Source organism: Phyllopteryx taeniolatus, chromosome 7 (assembly GCF_024500385.1).
Source record: "Phyllopteryx taeniolatus isolate TA_2022b chromosome 7, UOR_Ptae_1.2, whole genome shotgun sequence".
NCBI lineage: Eukaryota > Metazoa > Chordata > Actinopteri > Syngnathiformes > Syngnathidae > Phyllopteryx > Phyllopteryx taeniolatus.
In genome coordinates, this window is record NC_084508.1 from 25,860,777 (window position 1) to 25,885,479 (window position 24,703).

At 41.3% G+C, this 24,703-nt stretch overlaps 1 protein-coding gene across 7 annotated transcripts in view; it reads right to left on the reverse strand.

Moving 5' to 3' along the window:
* lrp8 (low density lipoprotein receptor-related protein 8, apolipoprotein e receptor) overlaps nucleotides 1-23,111 on the reverse strand; it is a 175,824-nt gene extending 152,713 nt beyond the window's left edge. For 3 of the 7 annotated variants that reach the window (XM_061780493.1, XM_061780492.1, XM_061780494.1), the window contains exons 1-2: nucleotides 22,865-23,106; nucleotides 22,055-22,180 (exon numbers count right to left, since the gene is read on the reverse strand). In XM_061780493.1, coding sequence (XP_061636477.1) covers nucleotides 22,055-22,180; nucleotides 22,865-22,931 — 193 coding nt within the window. In that variant the 5' untranslated portion in view covers nucleotides 22,932-23,106. Of the gene's footprint in view, nucleotides 1-22,054; nucleotides 22,181-22,864 lie in introns of all 7 variants that reach the window. The other 4 variants (XR_009789510.1, XM_061780491.1, XM_061780495.1 and 1 more) reach the window with 3 other exon arrangements.
* Nucleotides 23,112-24,703: the final 1,592 nt, after the last annotated feature.

Sequence of the window (24,703 nt, forward strand, 5' to 3'; positions counted from 1 at the left end):
TGCTCGAAGTTACAATTTTCAATTAACCTGACTGGTTCCCATGGTGGGTAGAGGGGCATTTCATGATCATAGACTCAAAATGTGATGTACAAACACAACAGCCAGGCCACCTCCATGTTATGTGTTGTGGATCTACCATGTGTAATCTTGGGTAACAATATACACATTGGACATGGACCACAACTCTGTTCACATAACAGTCGACAAGGTACTCTGGGTTCTGTTTCAATGATCTACAGTTCGTGATCAATAGGACCTATGAAAAGACATACAGGCCTGAGCATAAAATCAGTTTGTTGAGGTTAGCCGTTAACACGAGTACATGAATCACTTCCTCATTAGGTGGCAGTAACAATAACTGATAACTTGGTACAAAGTTCATCTACATCTTCCAGCAACCATGAAATCATTCAATTTCAACATGTATGCTAATGATACTACACAAAACTACAACTACAGTTAAATACAACTTGAAACATGCTTCGTGTATTGCAAAGTGTTTTATATATTTATTTCAAACAACAAAGCAATAATTAACATTTTTGTAGGAAAGAAGCATTGAGAAAAATGTGATTGAAAATCATCCAAAATAATTGGGTTGTAGATGTGACAAAATAATAATTTCTGAAATTTTCAAATTTAAATTTTTTTTAATTTGATGAAACTGTGGAATTTGATCAACTAAAAAGTAACACCAATGTCAATTAGTCCTACTTGTAGAACCTGAACAGTAAATTGCAGATTTCTTTTCCACTCTCTCAATGGGCATGTCCTTTCTTTTCCCATACATTTACTTTAAAACAATTACATTTTTCCATTCAGTCCACAGCTGCTGCGTGCGGAACCTTTACTGACGCATTTGCAGCATGGATGGTGCGTCAATCTAAAACCCTCCATATGCAGGTGTAATTCTCAACATGTCCTTAAAATAACCCCATACCTCAATTATATGCTGATTCCTCCCTTCCCCCCCCCCCCCCCATCATCTACAATCCAACACACTCTATGTTGGCTTTCTCTTGTTCTTTATGTTCTTCCTCTCTCTCTTGCTTTCATCTTTCCCTCAGTGTCTCTCCAGTCTTCTGAAGTTATGCCACTGTGCCAATGAGGAAGAAGGAGAATGAAGGGATGAATCTGGGTCACAGGAGGCCATGCATTTCAAGGCTCTACTCGACAAGTAAAAAGGAAATTGATCTGTGGCTGGCCTGCTCTCCTATTCACTTTAGGACCAGCCTGGACTGACTGACTCAACCAAGTAGGCACACACACACGCACTCAGGCACACACACACACACACACACACACACACACGGTTCATCTGCCTCTTGGATCTAGACTTTTCCAAAGCAGCAGGTGCACCCACGCTGAGATCCCAAATGCAGCATCATGCAGACAAACAGTGGGTTTCATTGCTTTACAGCAGTGCCAACCCCTTATTATGTGTGACAGAATTTCCCTGCTCCACTGTCACTCCGCAGGGATAAAATTAAGGCTTATAAAAAAAAATTAAAATTAAAAAATAAAAGCTATTTCTTTTACTTACATGTTTGCTTCTATGGTGTGTGACCAAATTAAAGGAGGGATACCTTGTGATGTATGTAGCATTATGGAATGGATTTTATACAAAAGAAAAAGGTTTTTGGTGTCACTAAAATTTTTCTTGTGGGAAGAGACAATAAATCACAGTAACAGTATACTCCTGTAGCAAAGACATTTGCGGAGATGTACACACCGACAAACAGCAACATGCTGTTAATCAGTGTTTCTCCAAGTATGGTACGAGTGTCACTAGTGATACGTGGGCTCCCTTTAGTGGTACGTAAAAGAATCATTGCCTGAGTACAGTTCAGTTGTATTTAACTTTTTAGTACAATACATTTGCATTTGATCTAAGATTTTGTTTTTTCAACTATTATTTAAGTACAACTTGTATTAAACGTGTTATAAATTTTAATTGAATAATTACTTAAGTTCAATATTTTTATTTTCATATATTGCTATAACCTATATAGCATGGTGTCAATGTTCAAATTGCATAATGTTACAGTGGCTTACAGTAAAATCCAGTTCAGGAATAAAACCTGTCTTGTTTTTGATCAAGACTTAGGCTTACTATGCAACTGCATTTTAATGTGGTACTTGGAGGGTTTAAGTATTATTTAGGTGGTACTGTGAAAAGTTTGCGAACCACTGCAGTAAATATTAGGAATTCAAATATTCAAACAGTAACTTTGTTTGACAAACACAGTGTTGTTGGGAAAGCCAGTAATTTCCTCATACCATTTTAATGATTGCGTTTATTATATGATTCCTAGTCAACATCCACTGAACCCTGCATGTAAAAAATAATACAGTATTTTGGATTACCACCGTTGATACCTGCTCAGTGTTTTGCTTTCATTTACGAGCTGCAGGACTTCAGTTAATATACAGTATCTGTCACAGCAAAGACCCGTGTTGTCAAAATCACAAAATATCCCTCCCTCATGGTGGAAGTTGATTACATAGTGCACTGTGCAGTCCGGAAAAATGTAGACAGTTTGTCAATATGAACATCTCACCAGAGAGACAAGAGACATAAGAGACGTTTCTCGACACACTGTGCAAAAAAAAAAATATTATTTTTTAAATCAGTCTCAAAACACTCATATGTCTGACATTGCACTAAACATAACCCTCCATCCATTCATCCATCCATTGTCTGACCCGCTTCTCCTCACTAGGGTCGCGGGCGTGCTGGAGCCTATCCCAGCTATCATCGGGCAGGAGGCGGGGTACACCCTGAACTGGTTGCCAGCCAATCGCAGGGCACATGCAAACAAACAACCATTTGCACTCACAGTCACACCTACGGGCAATTTAGAGTTGTCAATCAACCTACCATGCATGTTTTTGGGATGCGGGAGGAAACCGGTGTGTCCGGAGGAAACCCACACAGGCACGGGGAGAACATGCAAACTCCGCACAGGCGGGGCCGGGGATTGAATCCCGGTCCTCAGAACTGTGAGGCAGACGCTCTAACCAGTCGCCCACCGTGCCAACTAAACAGAAGCAGTTAAATACTGTACATATACACAGGACTATAGTATATATAATTTTACACTTGAAACTATGTGAGTCCTGGTATGCACATATCATTGAAACAATGAGTCCCAACCCAGGAACAATGAGTCCCTGAAACTTATTGTCACGGAATACAGAAATCCTCCGCTACATCACAGTTCTTGCAGATTTTTATTACAGCTCTTACTCCATTTTTTTTTATACTCTTTGTGCAATATTTTTGTGTTATCCATTCCTCTGCGCTGTCTCTCTCTCTCTCTCTCTCTCTCTCTCTCTCTCTCTCTCTCTCTCTCTCTCTCTCTCTCTCTCTCTCTCTCTCTCTCTCTCTCTCTCTCTCTCTCTCTCTCTCTCTCAGTATATTACACTGTATGTGTTCAGGCCTGTCATAATAGCGATTTAGGACGATATATTTTCCTAAAAACTATCACAACAGACAATAGCATCATTGATGTATTTTATGCCACCTTATCATGGTGGAGGGGTTCGTGTGTCACAATGATCCTAGGAGCTAAGTTGTCTGGGGCTTCACACCCCTGGTAGGGTCACCCATGGCAAACAGGTCCTAGGTGAGGGACCAGACAAAGCATGGCTCCAAAAACCCCTATGACGAACAAAATAAATGGATATAGGTTTGCCTTGCCCAGACGCGGGTTACCGGGCCCCCCCTCTGGAGCCAGGCCTGGAGGTGTGGCTCAAAGGCTTGAAGGCCTGCACCCATGAGGCCTGGCCAGGTAGAGCCCGAAATGGTAACGTGGGCCCCCACCACCTGTGGGAGGGGCCATATGGGTCAGGTGCAGTGTGAGCTGGGCGGTGGCCGAAGGCGGGGAGCTTGGCGATCTGATCCCCGGCTACAGAAGCTGGCTCTAGGGACGTGGAATGTCATCTCTCTGGCAGGGAAGTAGCCCAAGCTGGTGTGTGAGGTCGAGAAGTTCTGACTAAATATAGTCAGGCTCGCCTACACACACAGCTTGGGCTCTGTTACCAGTCCTCTTGAGAGGGGTTGGACTCTCTTTCACTCTGGAGTTGCCCACAGTGAGAGGCGCCAAGCAGGCGTGGGTATACTTTTTGACCCCCGGCTTGGCACCTGTAAATTGGGGTTCATCCCGGTGGACAAGAGGGTAGCCTTACTCCGCCTTCGGGTGGGGGACGGGTCCTGAATGTTGTTTGTGCCTAGGCACCAAACAACAGTTCAGAGTACCCACCCTTTTTGGAGTCCTTGGAGGGGGTGCTGCAGAGTGCTCCCGCTGTGAAGTCCATTGTTCTGCTGGGGGACATCAATGCTCACGTGGGCAATGAGAGTGAGACCTGGAAGGGCATGATTGGGAGGAACGGCCCCCCCGATCAGAACCTGAGCGGTGTTCTGTTATTGGATTTCTGTGCTCATCACAATTTTGGGGGGAAAAAAATCCACATTATACATGAGAAATTACAGTAAGTTACTTTTTCAAGGTAACTGTGGCAACACTGGTCCAGAAAATGGCTATATATTTTCACCAATAAAAAACAAGTTGCCGTGATCTGCAGGGACAATGTGTCAAAATCCTTTGACTTATCTCAGGGATCACCAGCCAAAATTGCGCAGGCAATGCAAGGTACGTTAGCTGTGCCATATAGTGCTGGGCGATATATCAAGGAGCTCAATTTGAGCGATATTTTATTCATGCTCGAAACAGAAAACGGGAATCATGGATTTTATTTTTTCACTAGTCCCGTGGCAGCTTTTGTTGAGCGGAGAAAACATATAGGACACGCTAGCGACTAGCGAGCAAGAAATAGTACCAAAAAAGGGCATGTAATGTCTATCAATTGGAAACAACAGGAGTCTGCAAAACGTGGATGAAAGATGTTGCGAAGAAGACAGGCATATCTGTGTAAAATCACCTGAAGATAAAGCAGAGTATCAAGTGCATGCATGTAATAATGTATGTATCACGCTAAAGAGTGCCGCTCCTGTAAACAAAACAATGCTGCGGACCGTGTAGCAATCATGTTGGCAGTTTTCTCCATGAACGGGGCAGGAAGATAAAAAGATAGTAGTTTGCCAATCACGGTCGAGATAGAAAGTGCTTCAGGGTCTTGTTTACATTAGCATTTAGCAGCTAGCTTCATTACGTGAGCGATCCATGCTGTGAATAAAAATGTATTGGGGTTTTACACTTTCAGTGTGTGTGCGTGTGCGTGCGTGTGTGTGTGTGTGTATGTGTGCGTGTGTGTGTGTGTGTTGCGTGCGTGCGTGCGTGTCTCATCAATGACTGTTTCAGTCCATGAAAAGACTGGGGGTCGCAGGAAATGATCCGGCTCATCCATTTTCAACTCTAGGGTCACTGGCTTTACGGTGCCTTTGAGCTAATGACCATCTCTTGTAACACAGTATGTATTCCCTCTCCCTGTAATGCTTCATCACAGAGACATCTCTTAAGCATATGTCGGTACACACACTAAGAGATTAATTAACAAACACCCCAACCCCGAGACTCTTCATCACAGTGACAGAACCTGTAGGGCACCATCTCTCTCATGCAGGCACACAACCACATTGTTACGTAAATAATGCCGTGGAAAAGTATTCGCACCCTTTTCAAATTCTTGTTTGCTTGGTTTTGCCACTTTGTTTAAGAGGCTCAAACAAATATAAATATCCCAAGTAAACATAAAATGCAGTTTTTAAATGGTTATTTTATTTATTAAAGGGGGGGGGGAACTATTCAAAGCTACTTGCTAGCTAGCACTGTGTAAAAAAGTAATAAAATCATGGCCTTAGTTTCACTGCTAGAACACTTTTACACATTGCTTGCTGTTGAAAACGCATGCATGTGATACACTACAGCAGACCTTAAAACAGGGCCAAATATGCACAGATAGTCAATAATAAAATCAGTGCCAGCCTCTCGACAGAAAGAGTTAAATAACATCCACAACCACACTGCATTTTTGTGAAATTGATTAAGTATAAATGTGTTATTTAAATTAATTTGCAGGGGCTAATGTTGAACACAACCCCAAAGATCCTCTGGAGACTTGGTGCTGATATAATGCAATAATTAGCGCATACACACACCAAATGTTTTATTACATATTGAGGAAGGAACCCTCCTGATATTTTTTCTTGGCATCTTTGTAAAAGAGGTCTGTGCCTTTTGACTTTTCTACTTCAATAATAGTTGCTCGACTGTAATACAAGGCAAATAATACAATACTAAAAGGCAAATAATGAAAGAAAAGGGGGCTCACTAACAGTAATGGTATGGAAAATAAATGAATAATATACTGCATATAATTAAAGAAACAACTGATGATGTATTTACTCAGAAGCAAGCCTACGTCTTCTTTTCCTTTTGGCTTGTCCCGTTACGGTCGCCCCAGGGCATCACCCTTTTACATTTGAGCCTATCTTTTGCATCCTCCTCTCTAATCCCAAGTGTCCTAATGTATTCCCTCACTGCATCCATCAACCTTCTCTTAGGTCTTCCTCTAGCTTGCTTTCCTGGCATCTTCATCTCCAACATCCTTATACTAATATACTCAATATATCGCTCCTCTGTACGTCTCCAAACCATCAAAGTCTGCTCTCTCTAACTTTGTCTCCAAATCATCTAACCTTGGCTGTCCCTCTCATAAGCTCATTTCCAATCCTATCCAACCTAAGTAATTCTTAAAGTGAACCTCAACATCTTCATTTCAGCCACAGTGGATATAAAAAGTATGTACACTGCTGTTCAAATGAGAGGTTTTTGTAGTATTAAAAAAAAATAGATCAACATAAATCATTTCAAAACATTTTCCACCATTAATGCGACCTGTAACCTGTACAACTCGATTATCATTTTAAAATATTTTAAAGAGGAAGTAAAATTTAACAACTGACCAAATGTGGTTGCACAAGTGTCATGTCTTATAGCTGGGGCTGTGTTTAGAATTCACTAATCACTTTCTTCTTCTTCTTTTTCTTTCGACTTATCCCGCTAGGGGTCATCACAGCATGTCATCCCATCTCCTGCATCCACCTCTCTCACACCAACTGTCCTCATGTCTTCCCTTACGACATCCATCAACCTATTCTTCTATTTGGTCTTCCTCTCGCTCTCTTTCCTGGCAGCTCCATCCTCATCACCCTTCTATCAATATACTAACTCTTTCTCTCCTCTGGACGTGTCCAAACCATCGGAGTCTGCTCTCTCTAACTTTGTCTCCAAAACATCTAACCTTGGCCGTCTCTCTGGTGAGCTCATTTCACACCTGACACCTTCCTCCACCTGTTCCAACCTGCTTTGACCTGTTTCTTCACTTCCTTACCACACTCACCATTACTCTGGACTGTTGACCACAAGTATTTGAAGAGTCCTCCACCCTTGCCATCTCTTCTCCCTGTAGCCTCACTCTTCCCCCTACAACCCTCTCATTCATGCACATATATTTTGTTTTACTTCGGCTAATCTTTATTCCTCTCCTTTCCAGTGCATGCCTCCACCTTTCTAACTTTTTCTCCACCTTCTCCCTGCTTTCACTGCAGATCACAATGTCATCTGCAAACATCATGGTCCACGGGGATTCCAGTCTAACCTCATCTGTCAGGCTATCCATCACCACTGCAAACAGGAAAGGGCTCAGTGCTGATCCCTGATGCAGTCCCACCTTCACCTTAAATTTCTCTGTCACACCGACAGCACACCTCACCACTGTTCTGCTGCCCTCATTATATGTCCTGTATTATTCTAACATACTTGTCTGCCACTTCAGACTTCCGCATGTAGTACCACAGTTCCTCTCTGGGTACTTTGCCATACGCCTTCTCTTGATCTACAAAGACACAATGAAGCTCCTTCTCTGTACTTTTCCATCAACATCCTCAAGGCAAATAATGCATCTGTGGTAGTCTTTCTAGGCATGAAACTTCACTGTTGCTCGCAAATACGCACTTCTGTCCTGAGTCTAGCCTCCACTACTCTTTCTCATAACTTCATTGTATGGCTCATCAACAGTATTCCTCTATAGTTCCCACAGCTCTGCACATAACCCTTGTTCTTAAAAATGGGCACCAGCACACTTTTCCTCCATTCCTCAGGTATCTTCTCACCTTCTACAATTCTGTTAAACAAGCTGGTCAAAGATTCCACAGCCACCTCTCCTAGATTCTTCCATACCTCCACAGCAATGTCATCAGGATCAACTGCCTTTCCATTTTTCATCCTCTTTAATCCCTTTCTAACTTCCCCCTAACTAATCATTGCACCTTCCTGGTCCACCACACTTGCCTTTTCTACTCTTCCTTCTCTTTCATTTTCCTCATTCACCAACTCCTTAAAGTATTCTTTCCATCTATCCAGCACACGACTGGCACCAGTCAACACATTTCCATCTCGATCCTTAATCACCCTAACCTGCTGCACATCCTTCCCATCTGTATCCCTCTGTCTGGCCAACCTGTATAGATCTTTTTCTCCTTCTTTAGTGTCCAACCTGGCATACATGTTATCATCGGCCTCTTGTTAGGCCATTGCCACCTCTACCCAAGGAAATCAACGAGAGGCATAAAATCTTGTACCAGATGATGAATAATCACCGTGAGAAAGGCAAACGACCGTGGCTAGTTGTCGACAAGCTATATGTAGACGGCCAACTGTTTCGTGATGCCAACGTCACTCCCTGGCTTTTCCAGAGAAGTACTTCTTCTGATCTCTCGTCGTTGAGCCGCTTATCCTTACAAGGGTCGCGGGAGTGCTGGAGCCTATCCCAGCTATCTTCGGGCAGGAGGCGGGGTACACCCTGAACTCGTTGCCAGTCACTCGCAGGGCAACCATTTGCACTCACATTCACACCTATGGACAATTTAGAGTCTTCAGTCAACCTACCATGCATGCTTTTGGGGTGTGGGAGGAAACCTGCGTGCCCGGAGAAAACCCATGCAGGCACGGGGAGAACATGCAAACTCCACACAGGCGGGGCCTTGTTGACATATGGAAGCTGAAAAACCATACAAAAAAGAAAATGCACATTTTTCTCTTCGGTTCACTGCTCTTTCTCAAGAATAGTTTTTTTTTTCTCAAACAATTTGGCAGCTCAAATAATTACCTCCAAAATATATCCACGCACCAATTTCTCTCAAACTAAAAATTTTGTCAAGTCTGGGACCCCTAACAACATGGCGCATTAACACGTCCCTATTGAAGGACTCGGACTTTGATTCTTTCGTGAGGAAGGAATGGGAAGAGCTTTTGCAATTCAACGACTCCCCAACCATATCCCCATCTCTGCTGTGGGAAACCGGTCAAGCTGTATTGAGAGGTCAAATCATACCACACTCTTCGTACAAGAAAAAACAAGAACAAAAATTAGAAAAGGAAATTGAGGAAAAAATTATGCAATAAATCAGACAGATACACTTAGAAACCAACGTCAAAAGGCAAAACAAACATCAATTAGACGTTACCAAAAAGAAAAAAATTTCTACAACAGTTAAAATACACTAACTTTGAGTACAATAATAAATCAGGAAAACTTATTGCCAACCAACTTCAGCGCAATAAAGAAAGGTCATTTATTACAGCCATTCAATATTCAAACGGCAACTGTACACAGTCACCACTAGAAATAAATGAAATATTTTACAATTATTATAGGAGCTTACACGCATCTTCGAACAACCCAGACCAAAAATAAATTTAAACCTTTATTAAGGATCTAAACATTCCTCAATTAAATACAGAAATTAAAGACAGTCTTGATGTTCCTTTAACCATCATAAAATTACATAACGTATTAAAAAATATGGAATTGGGACGAGCACCTGGTCCGGACGGAATCTCCGTCGAATGCATTAAACATTTCTGGCCAATACTTGCGCCTCTATTTTTCAGAACAGTCAAGGAGATAAACAAAGGTCAAATAAGTAAATAAGTAGCCATATGAGCACAGCTTCAATTAAATTATTACTAAAGTCAAGTAAAGACCCCGCTCTCCCGGCTAATTATCAGCCCTCACTGATTAATGTAGATAAGATTATCTCGAAAGCCCTCGCAGCGAGACTTGAAAAGGTACTCTCGTCGATAATCCACTATGACCAGACAGGTTTCTTTAAAGGTAAAAGTTCCACAAATAATGTCAGACATCTATTAAATTTAATAAGGATGTCACAGCGTAAAAATCTAAATGCAATCATCATGTCACTTCCCACCTCTTGATTGATTGGGTGGGGTCCTCAGCCAATGCGGTGCAGGCACAGCAATTACAGGACACTTCTGTCAGTCATTGTGCATGCGAAACGGTGTCAATCCACTTGCATGTGTCCGCAGGCACACACCCATGGGACTTTTTCGCTGTGGGGCCACTGACTTATTCCGACAAATAAATCATGAATATGCAAATTGCTTGGGTATCCCCTCACTCAGACGCTTGTCCTATAGACTAATAATTTACATAGTCACTCCCACCACACTTCAGTAGTACAGCCGGGTTCAGGACCCTTGTCCTGCATGCTTCTTCCCCTGTTGTTGTCCTGTCCTGTCCCATCTTGTCCTGTCCTGCCCTCACAGGGTGTAGCACGACTGTACCATACAACACTCATATCTAATGTGTCATTGTTCTAGATTGATTTACTTTTGGATTTTACTTTTCATCTTGTTTACAGTTAGTGCTTTGTCTTTTGTCTTCTTTTCTCACTCGCCTCGAGAAACTTTGTTTTGTTTGACTGATTGACTCTGATTCTCAATAAATATCCATTATAATGCCAACAAATCACAACGGCAGCTTAAAAACTGCACTGTGACACAGTAAAACTGTTCCGGCAATAAAAGGGATACAGATCCTCCAATCTGCTTGACCGAACAGCCGAACAGGACAAAAAAATAATAATAATGCTTGTTTCGAAAGGGTAACACACGCACTGAAAACTAAACACCCCCTTCACGAGGAATTAGGCACATCCAATGGAAAAATAACCTGAAATACAAAATAGCTTGCTATAGAGCAAAGCGCAGAAGATCAGAATATATTGATGCTACAGTCAATGCAGGAAAAAATGGCGAGAAATCAGCAGAAGTAGAACCAGCGAACAAGAATATCAATAAGGCAAAGAAGGTGAACTGAATTACTTGCCTAACCTTCCAGAGGGATTTAATTTAGGAACTGATGAAGTTGTCCGCAATTATTTAATTGATGAAATGCAGTAGAGACCGCCATATAGGCAGCTTGTGAAACACAGATGCACTTGATATTTGCATTGAGAATAGGTGGTGAATTCCGAAGACGTGGAGAAACATCAGCCTGCTCTTGAGATGCATACAGGTATTCTTACTGGAGCACGAATAGCCCATTTTCTTAGAATTTAATACTGGAGTATTATTGATATTTTTCAGGTGTGTATAGAGTTTAAAAAAAGCTAGGCTAAACAAACCAAGACCAGAAGCAAGGCTTCAATAACAGCATTGATAGGCATAGTTCTCATTCTCTCAAGATAATATTCAATGAGGGGTAACGTTGGGAAGGTATTGCAACAGTTTAAAGGCAGTGGAAAAAACACATGGGTAATGTTTCCATTGCACAGGTGAATTAGTACTTAAATATGTTTAAGATAGTTTCCCTTATAAATTAATCCAAACGATGTTTGCCAAATTAAACCTTACAATGTTGATGTAATTTTCATAAAGCATACTGTATCTCTCTTGCCCATCAATAAAATTGTGTAAAGCCTTCAATGTACAGTATACAATTGTTTTTACTATTATTCGACATGTTACTGCCACATACGTACAGTATATACAGATATATCAGATACCGCCACAGTCAAACACAATACATGCTTTGATGCTGGTTGGCTTCCAAGTTGTTCTATTTTTCCCATTAAAAATATTGTAATCTATTGTAAATGAATTGCTTTCAGGCTCAAACTGTTTCCATCATTCCTCAATCATCTTGAAGTTGTTAGAAGATTTGTGATATTAACAAAATTATTGTGGTTAACAATCTCCTGTTATGCATCGTGGAACAATTACAACTGATTTGTTGGTTGGTTTCTTGGCCCGCTCTCTTCAACCTGTAATTTTAAGCTGTCTATATCACTTGCCAAGATGTTTTCAATGTTTTTCACCAGCAAGAAGTTCCTCGTTGTGCTCTCTGATTAGCTTTGCCCTTCACCCCCATGCACTATTATGTGTCATTGGCCGCATAGCTTGAATGTTTGAAAGCAGAGTGACACCTCAATGAGAGGCCCTGCTTTCTGTGTGTGTGCGCATGCGTGTGTGTGTGTGTGTGTGTGTACATGAGTGCCCTCGTGGCAATATCGTTTACACAATGATGCCGGTTTTTAATGCAGTGCCACCTGAGGGCATTCAATGTTACTTTTCAGATTTTCCACTTATGTGCAGCGATATCTCCAGATTCTCTGAATCTTTTAATGATATTATGGACCATAGGTGATGAATGAAATGATGTTGAGAAATGTTCTTTAACTGTTGGACTATTTGCTCACGCAGTTGTTCACAAAGTGGTGAACCTCGCCCCATCCTTGCTTGTGAACAAATGAGCCTTTCGGGGATGCTCCTTTTATACACAATCATGACACGCAATGAGAGAATATTTGCAAAAAAACAATACCATTCATCTTTTTGAACATTAAATATCTTGTCTTTGTAGTGTATACAATTGAACATAGGTTGAAAAGGATTGGCAAATCATTGTATTCTGTTTTTAATTACGTTTTCTACAACACCCGAACTTCATTAGTTAAATGGTAATGATTTATATTTATCAAACATTGCCAAAAGCAATGCACTTTTAGACACATGCTTTGTCTATAAGTATGAGAGAGAGAGAGAGAGAGAGAGAGAGAGAGAGAGAGAGAGAGAGAGAGAGAGAGAGAGAGGCAGGCAGGCGGACAGGGACTACCAGTGCGCCCATATAAAGACTATAAAGAAAATTGCATCAATAACAATAAGTATCTTCCACCGATAATTAAACTTCATTGTGTGTTTTTGACATGATTGGCAAATAAAGAGGATTCAGATTTTGATATACTGGTAAAGGCGATCGTGATGTTCAATAGTTCAATATTGCTTTCTATGGCGTGTATAAGCAAAGTGTTTAAATTTGTGTTTGAAATGTGTGTGTGTGCGCGTGTGTGTGTGTGTGTCTGTCTCTCTGCCTGCCCATCCCGATGCAGCTGTCATGGTGACAAAATTAAAGACTTGGCTTGTTAACAAAGATGACTCATCGCTTATACACGCAAGGCAAGGCCATGGGCACGAACGACCAATCCTCAATAAATGGCTAACAGACACATGCACCCTGTCAAACTTCATTTCCTCAGCAATAAATCAAGCAAGTGTATTTAACCATAATAATGATGCCCCCGCAAAAAAAATAAAAAATGTTTACCATTGTTGATACTAATACTTTAAACCATAAATATACAGTGGTGTCTTGAGATACGCATTTAATTTGTTCCGTGACCAAACTTCTCACTCAAAACACAAACAAATGAATAGAAATGCCATTAATCCATCCTCCCCCCAAAATAACTTACATATTTGTGTTTCTTAAGGAAAAATAGCACTATATAATACTGTATGTACTTCCATCCATCCATCCATTTTCTGAGCCGCTTCTCCTCACTAGGGTCGCGGGCATGCTGGAGCCTGTCCCAGCTGTCATCGGGCAGGAGGCGGGGTACACCCTGAACTGGTTGCCAGCCAATCGCAGGGCACATAGAAACAAACAACCATTCGCACTCACAGTCATGCCTACGGGCAATTTAGAGTCTCCAGTTAATGCATGTTTTGGGGATGTGGGAGGAAACCGGAGTGCCCGGAGAAAACCCACGCAGGCACGGGGAGAACATGCAAACTCCACACAGGTGGGGGAGGGGATTGAACCCGGGTCCTCAGAACTGTGAGGCTGACGCTCTAACCAGTCGTCAACCGTGCCGCCATCTTACAACATCATCCTTAAAAATAACTGGAGATGTTTGAGCTGTTTTATAGCCACTCTGCAGAGCAAAAACATAAACAGGTGGCGAAGGTAACTTCTAACAACCCTGGTTCAACTTAGCTTCTCGCTGACATACAAAGATCTTAGTCTTTCAGTCGAGATAGATCACATCAACATACTTCCTTGACATGAGACCAGTGAATATTGCCATTCATGCAGGTCATGTCATTCTCAGGGCATTGAATCGGTCGCAAATGGACTGTCCTGGTTGTCTTACAAGACAATTTGCCCCAGCAAGCTTCATCAGTTCCTGCAACAAGGCTGGGTAGGACAGTATTAGCCTGACTAGCAATAGCTTGACTAGCACTACCACTTCCTTGACACCAATTACTACTTTCCTATGACCCAGATGCGATCTTGTGCCATCTTAAGATGTTAGAGCGAGAGAACAAAAAACGTGAATAGGTGAGGTTTTTTTTCTGCAAATAGCTGAGGCTAATTTCTACAGGTGGAAAAAAAATTGAATATGGAAATTCATGAAAAGTGAACCATGATTAGGCAGGGGTTCACTGTATTTCAGTTGACTTAGTAACATTAGGAGAAAATGTTGTTTTAAACTTAAACCATCAAAAGGTGCCATATTTTACCAGACCAACCTTTTCTAGTGTTTGGGATGTTATATTGACTCTATGGTGCCTCAGTTAACGTGAAATATGAATTCAAATTGTCCAATTGTTAAAGACGTTTTTCTGCCGAGAAGCCTGAAGTCAGGTCATTCGAATTTCTCGAGTTTATCTACATCACTAGGGAAGCTCTCTGCCTACTTCTCCGCTAAACACATAACTAAACACATCTGCTCTCACAAAGGGGGTCTTCTACACGGAGGAAAACAATCAGAGGATAGGGAGCAGTCTTAGCCAAATATGGACAAAGAAAATACAAAACTGGGTCAGAAGTACCTGTCAGAGGGGCCTTTTCTGGACACTTGTATGTCAAAACCAACGTGCTTTTTTAAATGAAATTGATACTTTTATACTAAATCCATGTTAGAGAGTCACTCTATGGCGGTCTAAATAGGCAAAATATGGAACCTTTAAATGCTTAGCCATAACCACATGTTATATCCAAGTGTATTTGATTGAATTGATTTGTTCTGTCCATAGATGGGGAGATATGGGATTAATATACGAGCATCCTCAGTTTCTTTCTAAACCCTTAAAGCTTCGCTCCATCTGCTTGTCAGCAGGTGCTCTGCTTGAAAGTCAAATTGCACAAATCCGTGAACAAACAAAGACGCAAATCCTTGTCAAAACGGGCTTGCACAACAAAAACTAGCTTCTGCCTTATCCACATTTTCTTTTTCTGATCGTGGTGAGTGTGAATAGTTTTATTTAAGAATAACGAAATAGAGAAAAAGTAATCCAACTAAACAGATACCATATTATATCCTTGGACAGGAAAGGAAACACGGAAGAGAATTATTGAGAGCAAGAGGTGAATAAAAAACAAGCACAGTTTTGACATGCAAAACCTTAGAACTCTATCAGCACACAGGTATTAGCAGTAATGTTTTATTCAACAGCATTCTTAGCTGATTTCATATGTCATTCCCCAACTGCATATGCCGGACGGAACAGAGCACGCTCAAAAACAAGATTACAGAAAATGTAAATAATAAAACTGAGGCGCATGAGTATATTCGGTTAATCTGAGCTGCAGATTAATGCCATGATACCGTGTTAGACAGATCTTTGGGGGAGGGGAGGGGGACACCAGCAACTCACAAGCATCCATCCATCCATTTTCTGAGCCGCTTCTCCTCACTAGGGTCGCGGGCGTGCTGGAGCCTATCCCAGCTATCAGTAAAAAAAAAAATAATATATATATATTTTTTTAAGTAGTAACAGTTAAGAACGCACATATAGTCTGTTTAGCTAAAGCCTGGTTTACTTTTTTTGCAGTCTTCTAAATTTAAAAGGAACATATGGAAAATTGACCTTTCATTGCTTGCATACACACGGTTTGATGTCTGGACTTTCTTCCCACCCATCAGGTGTGAAATTAAACAACCAAGTAAATCAGCGCTGCCACATGCACAAGTCCACACAGTTATTGACAAGTGTAATTCGGCTCCACAAGGAAAAATAGAATCCCTGCTGTCTTTATAGGGGCTTGCGTGTGCTTGCTCTTCGCAGCCATTTGTTTAGATCCGGGGTGCTAAGTGTAGCACCCCTGGCTCTGGCTCTTGTCGTCATGGTAATAAAATGTGTACTCGCCATGGGCCCAGCAGTGTGTTGGGCAGGATGAGGGCTTGGCTCACTTGCATGAGGCAGGAACGCCCACTCAAACGGGCTGATTTAAGCAAAGTAAGAATTTGGGGTGTAACGTGTCCTTAAATTCTTGACGCTTGTGATGAAATGACAAAAGCATGTCCCAGATATATGAAGACACCTTTCATAACCCAAGTTTACATATCCAGTTACCATTAGCTTTAACTAGCACAGGCCTACATGACCACAGTACGTTCTCTCATGCTCTGAATTTTTTTAAATCAGGTTATTCTTACTTTTTACTCTTACTCAAGTAATTTTTTGGAGGACTACTTTTAACTTTTACCTGGGACATTATTGTCAAGTAACAGTACTCTTACTTGAGTACAATATTTGGCTACTCTATCCACCTTTGCTTGTAAGTGACTCTTTAGAAGTTTTAAATAAGTGCTGACATGATAAAATCATCTTTTATCATAAAATGTAACTTTCTTTCAATTCTCTAACAGCTTTTGCGGGGAAGATATCAATAAAATGTAGTTAATCATAGGCTCTCAAACAAAAAGTCTTGATATGTCAATATAACAAATCTAAACACCAAATTAGACACCATCAAGCTCCATTTGAACATGTTGCAACACATTACAGTAGCACACAGGCACCCACAGACACACCTAGTACATGGGCTTGCTGCACTGCATATACCCACCATACAAAGACAAGACAGATGTGTAACAGATGCAATGATGGGGGCAAAAGCTACAAATTGGGCCTAAAATGAAGAAGAGACCACCAATACACAGAGAGAGACAGAATAGCCCTAGGCCAGCACTGACCTCAGCTAAAATTACCCCGCTGCTGCTTTGCACTGCTGCACCCAACACCTATTCAGCACACTGAATTTTGTTGGTTCATAGTAGTGTGTGATACAGAGTTTGACAAAGGTGATGCTCACACACATTGTGGAACTTCTCATCTGAAAAAAAAATCTTGCAGCATGTGGCAAACAGATGATTATAATTAATGTTCCGATGTTTAAAGTGAAGAACTCCAATGACGCCAAAAAATGTGTCCCTACAACCAACAAAGAATTTTACAACTTAGCCTATTTGTACTGTATACAGTATCCTATGGCCAGCCATTTCTCTTATAACAACATGCAAGTAGCTGTTCATCAGGCAACATAAATCACTTGGGATTGACAGTTCCAAATCCAGTAGGGCAGAAAACAAGACTGACCAACTTTGATTTAAAAAAACATTTAATACTATAATGCTTATGAAACTGTATAAAAGTTAGTGCCTATGAACAAATCGGTGGTGATTTGAGTTGAAAATTTTCGGATTCGAACGAAAACAAATCCAAGACTAACATGTAAAGACTAAGATGTTGCCCTGCTGTATTTACTTCCTTTGTTTTACGGCTGCCATTTTGACTTACTGAGCATGCGCATATGCGCAGTTGTACAGTTTACATTGTGGCAGGTGACTGGGGGGAGGCGCGGTGCACACGATAACAATACACTCTGCAACCAGAGAGTCATCGGTTCGTTTCCTCGCTCGAGCATCGTTATGTCCCTGGGCAAGACACTTCACCCACACTGCCAACGTGTGAATGTGGTGGGATGTTTGGTGTTGGTCAGAGTTGCCGTCGGCGCAGAATGGGAGCCATGTTTCCGTCAGACTACACAAATAGCTTACCACCACCAGGTATGAGTGTACAGGGAATTGTAAAGTGTATTTGCATGTCTAGAAAAGTGCAAAATAAGTACAACTTTGCAATAGAAAATTATTATTATCGCAGCTTCCAAGTCCTGTAGTTTATCATGAATCACAAATGCACGTAGCCATCTCCCCAGAGACAATAATCTCTGCGGAACAAGGAGCTGCATAGATGACAATGAATGCGAGAAAGTTGGGCAAGACATCGTGGCAGATGATAGCTAGCAGCTAGCCATCTCAGCCGGCGTGGATTTACACATTTTACGGCAGCGAGACTGGGTAAAACAGACCAAGGCTACGATACCACAAGGGATCCTGTTTAAAGTTAGCCATTTTAAACTAAAAAGAAGCATTTTGGCAACAGCTGCCAGGATGTAACCAGGGGGCTATCAATAGTTTTCTCATAATCAAATTGGATATTTCATTTGTAGGACAATGACGTCTTTATTTTAGAATGGTACAAGGAGTAATGATTCGATTGCGATTAGTTTCCCTATTTGTCTGTTCTTAAACTGCGTAATCACTACAAAGAGACGCAAATGTGTTTCTCAATGGTGAAATGAACACAGCAGTGGGTATCACTCTCTGCATATGACTACACTGCAGCTGTAAACACTTCACACACAGACTTACAAACATACGCACCCATAATATCAGCAAACATGTTCAGTGCTGACCCCCCATTAGAGTATGCGTGTTTTATATTTCAGTTTCAGTTTAACTAATGTAGTGATCTCACCATTTCCTGCGGCTGCTTTGGATTTGAAGTATGTGTGCTTGTATGTAATTACATTTAGCCACAGTTCACACTGACCTCTTCCCCTGACACCTACAAGTCTGACCTCAGTAGTGTGTGTGTGTGTATGTGTGTGTGTGTGTGTGTGTGCCAGCATTACACCCCCCAACTTGCACCCTATAATGTAGAGTGGAGGCGTGAAATGTGTTGTGATGTCTCCTCCATGGGAAGTTGGTGTATGACTGGTGAGAAGACGCTGCCCCCCTTTGACCTGCCGAGGCTCATTGTCATGTGGTAGCACACACTGCCATACCAGTAATCAGTGTACACATATGGTGTATATGCAAAATCACACATACAGGCACACGCTCAGATTAAGAATTCATTCATGTATAATACTCTATACTATTTTACAAGACACCATTTTATACACGCATATACACACACATACAAGAGTTGTACCCTAGCAAAGATCATTATGGATGTAACGCAACTTCCCATAGCTAACAATGTTCCTAATGTTGGCTATGTATATGATGTATTGATTTTTGTTTTTGTTTTTTCCTTTTACTTTGCTAAAATGATCTCATCAATAATCAATGTAAGTAGATGTAATTATCTAATTATTAGTGATCAGAAATGGTACCTGATTGATATTGTGTCAGTGTCTTACAGTAATGCAGGGTGAAAGGAAAATTGAAAGCTAACACCAGGTTCAGATAGATGATTTTTACTGAGGCAGATTGGATTAGGCATGTTTAAATCCACTTAAATCCTCTGTCAAAATGATAAGGCCTCTTTTTTCTGTATTCCCCATCTGAAATATAGGTCATACATAGCTATACAGAGGAAGAGAGTTGCCATGTGTTCACAAATGTTTAGCGGCACTGCATTCACAACAAAGAAGGCACACACATCCTCAAAAAGCCCCACAACCATCAACAGCGCTTTGCCGTCTCCCTGGGCAACAAGAGAGGAATCTACCAAGAGGCATGTTGAAAATGGAGGAGAGGAGCTGGAGGAGAAAATGATCGAAAGTACAAAAGACATCCAAATCTTCAGCAAGTATCTCTGCAAGAGTTCTCAGATGCTGCAGTGGGAGGGGGTATTTCCTACAATAGTATTGTAACCATTAGGTATACATGTTATATCCAATCCAAGAGTTGAATCAAAACTTTCAGCCTTTAGCAAAATAAGAATGCTCTCCTTGAATCCATGACAATGTAGGTGAGTTGAATTTAATGGGGGGGGGGGGGGACACAATGTAAAAAAACAGTTAATGTAGTTTAATGTACTGGTGTACTTTGTACTTTTTTGTCTAATTTGCAAAATATATTGTAGTGGTGCAAACAACAGTTCTACCTAAAATATTTATCTACGATATTCTTTAGGATGCTAATTGCATGTTTAACTATTCAGTAGGTCAAGTGAAGTCAAGTTCAAAATTACTAAATCCCTAACTATAATAAACCAACAACAACAACAGAAAGAAGCAATTATGATACCAATTTGAGCAGGTATGTCCCAAATATTGATGTGTCCAACATGCTCACTCTGTAAGAGCAATCAATGGGAGGCATTGTATAGTCATTTCGAAAGTCAGTTCCAGTTTTTAATTTGCCACCTGCACCATTCTCCAAAATTACTCTCCCCTTTCATTCACATGAGCTCTGCTTGACATCATCCTGTTCCTTTTGCTCTAAACGTATTCAATCATTTCCCTGACCCTCCTTTTTGCTGCGCCTTGCCACTGAGATTAGGTTGCAGGGAGGGTGCAGAGTGGTGGCATCTGTTAGAAGAGCTGGCACAGCGCCAGCCACTAAGCATTGCTCTGTCAACCAGGCTCATGCTACTGGATTTATCCTTGACCAACCTATCAGCTGATGCTCATTCTGGGCATCGTCTCTCTTCACCCTTTGGCATGGCTTTATTGCCCACATGAAATTCAAAAATGGTGGGTGTTACAATGTTGAAGGACTGTCTTATCTTTTTAGAGAGAAGAAAGAAGTTGCCATACATTCCACCCAGGGAACAGCAGTAAGAGAGCAAAAGTGTCAAGTAGGAGCAACTACAGTCCACATTTATAAGGATGCAGTATTCAGAACAGACTGGTAGTCCATAGGTGAAATGTAAATTCAGAGCAGAAGACATTGAGAACGCAAAAAGAGGGGCACAAAAGCAAAAGAAAACCCCACGTGAAAAAACATTTGTTGTAATTTGTTTCATCAGTACGTTTCAGTCAATATCTTCAAGCAACTATCGACCAAAGTAATCACTCCTATCAGACTCATTATAAATATAACAGCGCTTCCTTTCAGCTATCGTCCACAAGATGCCGAATAATCCCAATCAGTCTCCGCAGTCAATGAGGCAACTGTGAAAATGTCACAGCAATCATATAGGAAAGTCCTACGACATTCAGGGACAATGATCACTGTGGGTTGCAAGATGAGAGAACAGTCGTGGTGGTGCCGAAGACAAGTGATGAATCAATTGGCCACTAATATAACCATTCAAGCGATTAGTGCCATGACAAATTCATAAGAGATAATTGCTCATCTGGTTGTCCCTGTAATTTCCTAAAAGGCATTCAGAAGCAGTACGAGGTAAAAATAATGTGCTTTGGTCTCTTTTACCACTTTTCCTTGAGGACATAATGCTACATTTGACTGAATGATGACAATGATATGGGTTTCTGTATTTTACACTCCGATTATTGTCAGCCAACACATGGAAGCAGAAGTGAGCTTGAGAACAAAAAGCAGCCAGTTTCAATTCATCCACATCTATAAGCAGTGATATTGGCATTCACCAGACTGATGTCATTACTTTATTTGTATCCTTAATCCTATTTCAGAGAAGAATCATTCTATGACTTCAGACCATTATGTACTGTGGTTGTGTGAATAATATTGGTGACAAGTCCCGCATAGCAGCTGCAAGATAAATGTAGTAATATATAGTTGTCCTGATGTGACCTAGAAGGGTCAAAACCTAAAATTGCACAGGGGAAATATAGTAAGAATTAAGCAAATTCCTGAGGCCATGTGACCCTTGTCTTAGGTTTTGCAAGTCCTGCACATTGATGTCTGCGCAGATTCCAATGGGGCCCAGCAAGAAAAGTAGCTTATTCACTGCATAACTTATTCAGCATCTGCAAGGTACCACTTAATATCAATGAGCAGTGTGTTTAATTCTAGAAAATCCTTGTATGAAGTATGGGGAAATCTCATTTGTAATTGTTGGAAGACCTGGTCCGGACAATAATGAATGTTCGCAATAGTCACAGCAGACAATGACACGGGTATATTTTTTTGCACCATGCAGTGCACAAGACGACTTACGACAGTTCTCCTCGTCGCTGTTGTCCGAGCAGTCATCGTCATCATCACATCTCCAAAGGGTTGGGATGCACCTTCCATTGCTGCACTTAAACTGCCCAGTTTCACACTGCGATTCTGTGTGAATCCCTGTGTTGTAATAAAACAAAGAGTCCTCATGTCTTATTATTTGCACGCAGAATGCTTAGCACTTTGTCAATGACATTTAAATGGGTCATTTTATTTAATCCTGTTAGCAGTTGGTATGGTTTATTTTAATGGTAAAATGTATTGACAAGAACATCTTTTTTTGTCAGAAATTTAACGTGTAGTTTCAGTTTTATTGAAATACTTTGCAATGATTGGCCCAAAGTTTTAGTTTATTTTTGATTTACTCTCTGTCACATCTCTAATCCACTGTATTTCAGAGGTTGTCTTGAACTGCATGAATATTTCTGACTGGTTTGCCTTTTTGTTTTGTTCAGTTGTGTCAGTGGACTACTATGGCAGCACATGGGCTGATGAACACCCGTTTGGAAGCCTTATTTTGGCAGATTCTACGAGACGCTTCGTGCCTTTACAATAAGACAAAACATATTTTAGCCTATAGTGACACACATCCTTAGCGGACTGCATGTTTAACACGTGCAGGCTATATCTACTCGCCCCCCCCCAGCACATTGTCACCTCCTGTCACCACTGTGCGTCCCTTTCATTCGCGTGTGATGCCAAAAGTCTTCCAAAACACGAGATTGATACAATCCTGGTAGTCTTGCGGCGCTTGATACCACACAACCCGCAGCTCCTCGCTCCCATTCAGGCAAACCGTCTTACCTTTCGCGCGATGGAGCTCCATAATCAGCAAATGAAACAGTAGGAGCTTGCCGACTTCTTTCCACATCTTTAAGTCCGCGGGTTGCGCTCATGCAATAGAAACCCCGCCGAGTGACCCCCGCAGATGTCGATGTGTCTGATGTTCAAGCTCCCTCTCAACCTCAGCCCGTGTAAACGCGTGTGAACCGCTCGGCTGCTTTCCCTGCCTCTGCCTCGGCTGCCGTTTGAATCCGTGACGTTTATGGGCGGGATAGCTGAGGCTGAGGGTGGTGTGCAGTAATTGGCACTTGGTTATTATAAAAATAAAACAAAACAAACCGGCTCGGGAAGTCATACCTGCTGGCACTGCTGAGTCACGATGAGAAGGACGCAACCCGGAATCTTATTCAAACAGGCGCCGATCACTGACTTTGGTGCGTCTGGCTCTACTCCAGGGTTCGACCTGCTCAAAGTTGCATGTGACAAGATTAGGTCAAGTAGACTGACTACCGGGTATGTTTCTCAAAAATCATGATATTGCAAGTATGTCAACCAGTGGTGCTATTTTATTGGAACAATGGTAGAGTAACCTACATACCACATCATTGAAGAAGCTGTCTCTTGCTAAAAAAAAATTTATTCTACAAACCACACTTCCAATGATGTTGGGACGTTGTGGAAAACAAATAAAAACGCAATACAATGATTTGCAAATCCTTTTCAACTGAATACACTACAAAGTCAAGTTATTTAATATTCAAAGTTCAAAATGATGAACATTGTTTTTTTGCTAAAAGTCTCTCATTTCGAATTTAATTTCTGTGACACGTTCCACAGGTAACAATAACCCTTAACAATAGCATATTTTACCATACCAACTTTTTCTAGTATTTGGGATGTAATATTCCCTATGGTGCCTCAGTAAACATGTGAAATATACATTAAAATCGTCCACGCATCTCTGAGTGCCTTCTGCCGAGAGGCCAGAAATCAGGTCATTACAATTTTATCTACATCACTACCGAATATCTCTGCCTACCATTGCGCTCAGAGCCAGCGCTGTCAACATAACAAACACTGCGCTCTCACAAGTTGGTCTTCTACACGGAGGCAACCAATCAGAGGAAAGGGGGTGGTCAAAGGCAAATATGGACAGCGAGGTTACAAAACTGTGTCAAACAGAAGTAGCTGTCAGAGGGGCCTTTTCTGGACGCTTGTATGACAAAACCAGTGTTTTTTAAAATTTATTTATTTATGAAATCGACACTTTTATACTAGGTCCATGTTAGAGAGTAACTATGGAGCTCTAAATAGCCAAAATATGGGACCTTTAAAGGGAAACCGGTAAATGTCATGATTGGGTATAAAAAGGGCATCCCTGAAAAGCTCAGTTGTTCACAAGCAAGGATGAGGTGACGTTCACCTATTTCTGAACAACTGCATGAGTAAATAGTCCAACAGCTGAAGAATGTTTCTCAAAGTACAATCATCATCAAAAGATTCAGAGAACCTGGAGAAATCTCTCTTAGCGGCAAGGCCGAAAACCAACATTGAATGCCCTTGACCTTCGATCCCTCAGGCGGCGCGCCATTAAAATCCGCCATCATTGTGTAAAGGATATTGCCACATGGGCTCAGGAACACTTTAGAAAACAACTGTCAGTTAACACGGTTCATCGCTACATCTACAAATGCAAGTTAAAACCTTACCGTAAAACGCAAAGGCCATATATCAACAACACCCAGGAACACTGTCGGCTTCTCGGGGGCCCAAGCTCATCTGAGATGGAGTCACGCAAAGTGGAAAATTGCACTGTGGTCTGACAAGTCCACATTTCAAATTGTTTTGGAAATCAGGGAC